Below are 7,495 nucleotides of genomic sequence, written 5' to 3'. Positions count from 1 at the left end.
CCCCAGGGATAAAAAAAAGGCCTCTCCACCTTGCAGTGTTTGCAGCAAGCACAGGTGGGTGCAGGCAGAGCCAAGTCAGGTGCGCAAACACGGAAAATTCCCTGTAAATGGTCCAGGCCGTTGGTGAAACCTCCTCAGTCAACCACAGGGAGTGGCAGCGCTCATCCCACACCTCTTGGAGCTCATCCTGCACCTCTTGGAGTTCATCCGACACCTCTTGGAGCTCATCCCACACCTCATGGAGCTCATCCCACACCTCATGGAGCTCATCCGACACCTCCTGGAGCTCATCCCACACCTCCTGGAGCTCATCCCACACCTCATGGAGTTCATCCGACACCTCTTGGAGCTCATCCCACACCTCATGGAGCTCATCCCACACCTCATGGAGCTCATCCGACACCTCCTGGAGCTCATCCCACACCTCCTGGAGCTCATCCCACACCTCATGGAGCTCATCCCACACCTCTTGGAGTTCATCCGACACCTCTTGGAGCTCATCCTGCACCTCTTGGAGCTCATACCACACCTCATGGAGCTCATCCCACACCTCATGGAGTTCATCCGACACCTCTTGGAGCTCATCCTGCACCTCTTGGAGCTCATCCCACACCTCATGGAGCTCATCCCACACCTCTTGGAGCTCATCCCACACCTCATGGAGCTCATCCCATACCTCATGGAGCTCATCCCAGAGCTCATGGAGTTCATCCCACACCTCCTGGAGCTCATCCCACGCTTCCTGGAGCTCCAGCTGCTCATCCCACACCTCATGGAGCTCATCCCACACCTCATAGACCTGGAAGCTTCCACAGTGAGCCATCCCTGGGGAATGGGGCCTTTGCCATCTCATGACCTCAGTCATTTCTGTTTCCTGCCCCACTTCCTGACACTGGCATCTGTCACCCTTTTTTTTCCCCATTTTTCCCTCCTCACCTCTCCCAGGTGACAGCAAATCTCCTCCCACACATGCCCAAAAATCCCAGAAGTTCTTCCTGACCACAGCCTGACCCAAACCTCTCAGGGAGGAGTCATGGGTCGGTTCCGTGCACCAGTGGAACACAGCTCAGCCGTGAGCGCTCCAGTCTGAGGGATCCCAATGAGTCAGCACAGCATCACCCCAAATCCCTCGTGCCTCGCTCCTAATCCCCGGTGCCATCCCAGTGTTGACACATTCCTGCCTTTTATGGGACAAGAAGACGTAATTGATGGGTCGGATGGGCATGACTTGTACCCAGGCATGGGAGACCAAAGTTCACCCGTGATTCACGGGAAAATCCAGGTTTTGAAGTGTCTCCTGCATCACATTGTTGTGTTCGTGTCTCCATCCCTGTCTCATCATCCCTGAGATCATTCCAGAAGTGTTGGAAGCAGGGCAGCAACAGCAGCATTCTGTCCTGGATAAAACAAAAAAATTCTGGGTAAAAATCAGAAGAGAAAATAACCAAATATAAAATAATATAAAACAAAATAACCAAATATAAAATAAAATAACCAAAATAACCAAAAATGACCAAAACCACTCTGGGAGGGTTTGGGCCATCCTGGAGGTGCCCAAGGAACTCCTGGACATGGCACTGAGTGCTCTCAGTGCTTGACCAGGTAGGGGTTGGTCAAATGTTGGGCTCAGTGGTCTTGGAGATCTTTTCCAACATCAGTGATTCCAGAAAACTGGGATTCTGTTCACCCCAAACCATCCTGTCCTGGCATTTGATACCACTGCCCCCAACACCACGTTGGGGTGCAAAACCAGACTGAAACAGCACCTGAAGCCTCAGGCTGGGTTTGCTTGGCCAGGTTTTGGTGGATGGGGATCCACAGAGGTGGCAGAACCTGTGGACCATGGACAGGAACCCACTCTGGGGCAGGTTTGGTGGCAGAACCGGTGGACCATGGACAGGAACCCACTCTGGGGCAGGTTTGGTGGCAGAACCTGTGGGCCCCATGGACAGGAACCCACTCTGGGGCAGGTTTGGTGGCAGAACCGGTGGACCATGGACAGGAACCCACCCTGGGGCAGAACCTGTGGGGCCATGGACAGGAACCCACTCTGGGGCAGGTTTGGTGGCAGAACCTGTGGGCCCCATGGACAGGAACCCACCCTGGTGGACACCTGGAGGAGAAATCCTTGCTGGGCCACAGGCAGGTTGGAATGATCACTGAAGGACAGATTTGGGCTAACACAAACCTCTCATCGAGATATCCGGCCCCATTGTGCAATTCCCCTGCAGAATTCCTGCCCTAAACCTAATCCCCAGGGATTAACTTCAATAATTATTTTTTCACATGGAGTTCGAGCACGTGGAGCGCTCCTGGTCCAGGTGACCCTGAGGAATTTGGGATTACAAACACCTCTTCTGCCTGATCCACGTTGTCCATGAGCAGATCCATTGGTCACTTCCCGTGAAAATTCCTTCCAATCTCGTTCATAGGGAGGTGAAGGAATTAATGAGCTATTAATAATTACAGTGCCAAAAAGCACAGAGCATCAAAGGGAAAATACGGGAAGCTGAACACAGCGGATAGAAATGGGATCTGTAATTAGGGATGCCTCATGTCCCAGATAAACCCGTGGAAAAGTATAAAAGGTTTCCCATCCCAGTTTCCTTCACTCACTGCTCTGCTCCAAAACAGCTCCATCCCCACTACTGGAAGGGTGAGTCCAATTTTTTCTCTTCCCCCGGAGTTTCTTTAGGGAAACTGGAAGTTTTTCCATGAGTTTGGGTAGAATTGGAGTGTGGGACACTCCCTCCTCACCTCTGGATCTGGATCATGCTGGAGACCAAGTTCTTGTTACCCGCAAGAGCAAATAATTAAAACAAATTAAAATAAAGGCTTTGAGCAGAAGCTCAAGGCAAACCAAAATAACAGAAAGGGCAGAAAATAAAGGCAGAGGGGTTTGTGGAAAAGGGGCTTGGAGGTTTCCAAGCAGGAGGAACCAGAGGGTCTGGAGCTTCTCTTGGGAAATTGATGTTTGGACCAATTTTTCTCTGGAAATCAAGTCCCACCCATAAAAGTTTCTGAGGGTTTAGCCAGGCATTAAAGCATCTCCCAACAACACTGACCCCCCGCTTTCTCACCCCCGAAGAACTGGAAATTAGGAAGAAAAATGGGGAATCCCAGAACAAATATCTATAAGCTCCTGCTGGCTGTGACCGTTCCTCTCTCCCCTCCAGCTCCGCCACCTCTCCAGCGCGATGTGCTCCCGCGGCTCCTGCCACAGCCACGAGACCTCCTGCCATGAGTCCCGCTCCTCGTCCTGCCACGACTCGGGGGCCTCGTGCCACTACACCATCCAGAGGCAGCCCGTGCAGAAGTTCAGCTACGTGACGCCCTGCTGCCCCCCGGTGCAGCCCTGCTACCCCCCCGTGCAGCGTTACTGCCCCCCAGTGCAGCGTTACTGCCCCCCAGTGCAGCCCTGCTGCCCCCCAGTGCAGCGTTACTGCCCCCCAGTCTGCCCCCAGGTCACCAAGAACATCTGCAAGCTGCCCCCGTCCTACCCCAAGTACTGAGGGCACCCTGGATGGCTCCTGCTTTGGGTGCTCTCCATGCCTGAAGCTTCAGCCAATGGTTCCTTATTCCCATTTTTAATTAGATCCTTGAATTCCTCGTCTGTGATTAGAATTGGGTTCCTGGTTTTGCTCTAACTTGGTTTAAGTACTGAGGGCACCCTGGATGGCTCCTGCTTTGGGTGCTCTCCATGCCTGAAGCTTCAGCCGATGGTTCTTTATTCCCGTTTTTAATTTGATCCTTTAATTCCTTGTCTGTGATTAGAATTGGGTTCTTGGTTTTGCTCTAATTTGGTTTAATTTGCTCAGCACGCAAGACCCAGCTCAGGTTGCTTCCCATGAAGCTGGGAATGATTCCTGCTGCTTTCCACCCATCTGACAGCCTCCAAAACAATAAAATTTGATTTCCAAAAGTAAGAGAAGTTCATGGTTTGTTCATTCTTTGACCTTTTTTATTCCAAATGATTGTTACCTTTGACTTCTTAGTCACCACTTTTCTCCTCAAGCTGATCACAAAATGCCCCTGAAATTTCAAAATAATAAAAGCCGGCGATTCCAGAGGCATTCCTGGAGCAGCTGAAGGCTCAGGGAGCTCACCTGCACCCTTTTTTATTCACATATTGATACACAGAATAGGTATTTATACATTTATATGCAGAAGGAATTGCTCACAGGAGGGTGGCACAGGTGATTCCATGGATACCTGGAAGTTTCCAAGGCCAGGCTGGATGGATTTCGGAGCACCCTGGGACAGTGGGAGGGGTCCCTGCCCATGGCAGGGGTGGCACTGGAGATCTTTAAGGTCCCTCCCCATCCAGACCATGGGAACTGAGTCCCCTCCTCAGCAGCTCCTCACACCTCGTTCGTCCCTTTGACTCAGAGTCACAAACATTTTGAGGTGTCTGATAAACGCAAATAAGCACCTCGTGGCTTTTCCTAGCCCTCCTTCTTTCACTGAGCTCCAAATTACTGTTTTCAGCGACCATTGCAGGCACTTAAAATATGTGTGAAATCTCTCTGGGCTTTTGACAACCTCAGACTTTCCTTATCTCCCAGTCCAGCTGAGCCACCAGTTCCAGAACAGGCTCTGTGGCTGCATCAGCTTCCCCAAGAGCTCAGCAGTCAGACTCAGCTGGAGTTAATAACCCTGGGAGTTGGGTGAGATGATCTTTAATGTCCCTTCCAACCCAAGTCACTCCACGATTCCCTGATTCCGTGGATTCCTCCCGCCTGACGGAGGATTGACTCAAGGGCCTACCCCAAAAATGAGTTTTATCCACCCACATGAAGCATTTCTATGTCACAGCAGCTTCCAGAAGGCTTCAGATTTTCCTAAACTCTAAAAGATTTCCCTAAAAGCTGTTTGATTTCTGAACCACGGCCTGACAAATAAATAAAAATATTCATAGAATCGTAAAATAGTTTGGGTGGGGAGTGACCCTGAAGATCACCTCATTCCCTGACCCCTGAGTTGTTCCTGTGGCTCTCACCTATATAAAAGTCACAGGAAAGGGACAATTGCCCAATTTATTCTCCTAAAACCTTGGGCTGCTCTGAGAGAAACTTGGGACCAAAGAGCGAAACGCGGGAAAGAATAAAAAATTTAAAAACTGCTTAAATTAAATGAGACCCCGCAGAAACAAGGGGTTGGCAATAGGCAAAATCCTCACACAAACCCTTCCTGCTGAGGATTTGAAGCTCCCTCCATCCAGGAGGAAAATACCGTGGCACAAACCAAAAAAACAGCTGATGGTCGGCAAACGGAACGGAAAAAATTGGGACTGGGGACGTCGTTCTGGTGTCACCTCCGGAGTCGAGGCGTCGGGTCCCAGGTAGTCACCAGGACCTCCCTCTAATGAAGTCCCTGGGAGCTGTGGCTCTTAATTACAGCCCCTTGTGTCAGGGGAAAAAAACCTATCAATCAAAAAAGTGACTCTGCCACGGAGAACCAGGGGCAGCACGCGGGGAAGGAGTCAACCCTCCGGAGTTGATGCAATCCCGGTTGCCCAACGACAAATCACTTAATAACTCCAGGGATAGGTTCATTTTTGCCACGGGAATATGCAACTGCCTCCAAAATTCCCTTCTAAGCAGATTGGGAAATTCCTTACTTATTAAAGTGCTGAGGAAAAAGCCATCGTTGGGTTTTTTTCCTGACTGCGTCAAGTCGGAAATGCTAAAAACGAGACACAGGAGATAAATATGAATATGAGGGTTTGTGTCAGCATTGCCAAGAGGTGTCTAATTCCCACAACAACCATTTGGGAGATATAAAAGTCCGGCATCCCCTGTCCACCCTTCACTCAGCACCAGCTCCACGAGCTCTTCCTCTTGCTCCAGCCAAGGGTGAGTTGGATTATGTTGATTTATCTACTCTTGAGCAGCAGTTGTTCGCAGAGTTCTGTGTTTGGACTTTGCCTTTGTCTTAGAAATTCCTTATTTTTGATGGCTGGGTGTTTGAACAGGCACAAGGTTTGCTCACAGGTGGGATGGCAGAAAAGCAGGAGCAATTGAAGGAGCAGATGTGGGAGCCTTTGGGAGCCAGCAAGGAATTCACTCCCAGGTGATGGAGGCAGAGAGAGCTTGGACAATTCAGAGCAGTTTTAGGGGGAAATTCTACCCTGAAAAGCCAACAGGAGCATCTTGGGAGGGAAATTCCCATCAGAGCCGCACCATCATGGAGCATCGTCCAAAAGGCAGGGCCACCATGTCCTGTACATCCCAAAACAGAGGGAAACAACATTTCCCATCCCAGTCCTGAAGAAGAGCCAAGGAGGGGGCAGCTGTCCCAGCCTGACCATCTCTCTCTTCCCTCCAGCTCTGCCAAAACTCCAGCACGATGTGCTCCCGCAGCTCCTGCCACGACTACGAGTCCTCCTGCCACGGGTCCCGCTCCTCCTGCCTCAGGTCCTGGTTCTCCTGCCACAGATCCCGCTCCTCCTGCCACGAGCCCGAGCCCTCCTGCCGCTACGTCCAGAGGCAGCCGGTGCAGAAATGCACCTACGTGACGCCCTGCTGTCCCCCCGTGCAGCGCTACTGTCCCCCTGCTGTCCCCTGCTGTCCCCCCGTGCAGCGCTACTGTCCCCCCGCTGTCCCCTGCTGTCCCCCAGTGCCCTACTGCCACCAGTACACCAAGAACATCTGGAACCTTCCACCAGCGTGCCCCAAGTACTGAACAGGATCCAGCCCCGGCAGCCGGAGCCGCCGGCTCCTCCCTTGGGCACCCCGACCTCGGCTCGGCTCGTCCACGCTGAAACCCCCGGATCTTCATGGTGTGGGGGTGAAATGCTCCCCCCTAATTAACATTGATGGTGTCATTCTTGCTAATTATTCCGGAAATGTCCTTTTCTAATTCTTCAGGGCATAATCATTTGTTGGGAATCTTTCTCTGTCTTGCGCTTCTGGTTCAGACTCATCTGGGTGTGGGAAATAATAAATCTGATTCATGAGACCCTCGTTGCCTTTGAATTCTTTTATTCTCATTTTCCTTGATAATTTTGGTAATTTTTTCAGAGGTTTCCAATTCAAATTTCTTTGTATTTCCAAAGTATCCCAAAATTTGGTGGCAAATAATTCCCACGTTCATTTGGGAATGGATGGAAGTCAGTAAAGGAAAGGGGGAGACGGTAAAAGATTGGGCTCCATGATCTCAGAGGGGTTTTCCCACCTCAGTGATTCCAGGAAATTAAATGGAAGGGGAATAAGAAGGTCACATTGCAACTTCTTAATATGTAAGAACTTACTCCGAGCTCTATTTCAGACCTTGGATATAAATTTTCAAATATTTGAAAGCCTTTGAGCCTCTGAAAACAGAAGGCCCAAATTCCTGCGAAAGAACTGTGAGCAAAGGAGGATGGGAACTCTTCTGACATCCCGTTTTCTTGAGCAGGCCCTGAATTTGAAAGGTTCGGAGATGTTTTTTTGGGTGTTTTTGGAAGGCTCTTGAGGAGGTAGAAAGATGTTGGGGAGCACGAATGTGGACAAAA

The 7,495-nt window shown here is 50.6% G+C and overlaps 1 protein-coding gene across 1 annotated transcript; it reads left to right on the top strand.

Annotated features, from left to right (window-relative positions):
- The first annotated feature begins 3,197 nt into the window (after nt 1-3,197).
- On the top strand, nt 3,198-3,512 carry LOC136568093 (putative small proline-rich protein 5). The gene has a single exon (XM_066567948.1). It carries the CDS (start codon nt 3,198-3,200, stop codon nt 3,510-3,512), a length of 315 nt encoding a protein of 104 aa, XP_066424045.1.
- The last annotated feature ends 3,983 nt before the right edge of the window (nt 3,513-7,495 follow it).

This window comes from Molothrus aeneus, chromosome 31, assembly GCF_037042795.1.
Source record: "Molothrus aeneus isolate 106 chromosome 31, BPBGC_Maene_1.0, whole genome shotgun sequence".
Taxonomy (NCBI): Eukaryota; Metazoa; Chordata; class Aves; order Passeriformes; family Icteridae; genus Molothrus; species Molothrus aeneus.
This window is presented reverse-complemented; position numbering and strand designations above follow the sequence as displayed.

What these genes read in the sequence shown, in the direction of transcription:
- LOC136568093 (XM_066567948.1), top strand. Translation starts at nt 3,198, where the DNA reads ATGTGCTCCCGCGGCTCCTGCCACAGCCACGAGACCTCCTGCCATGAG.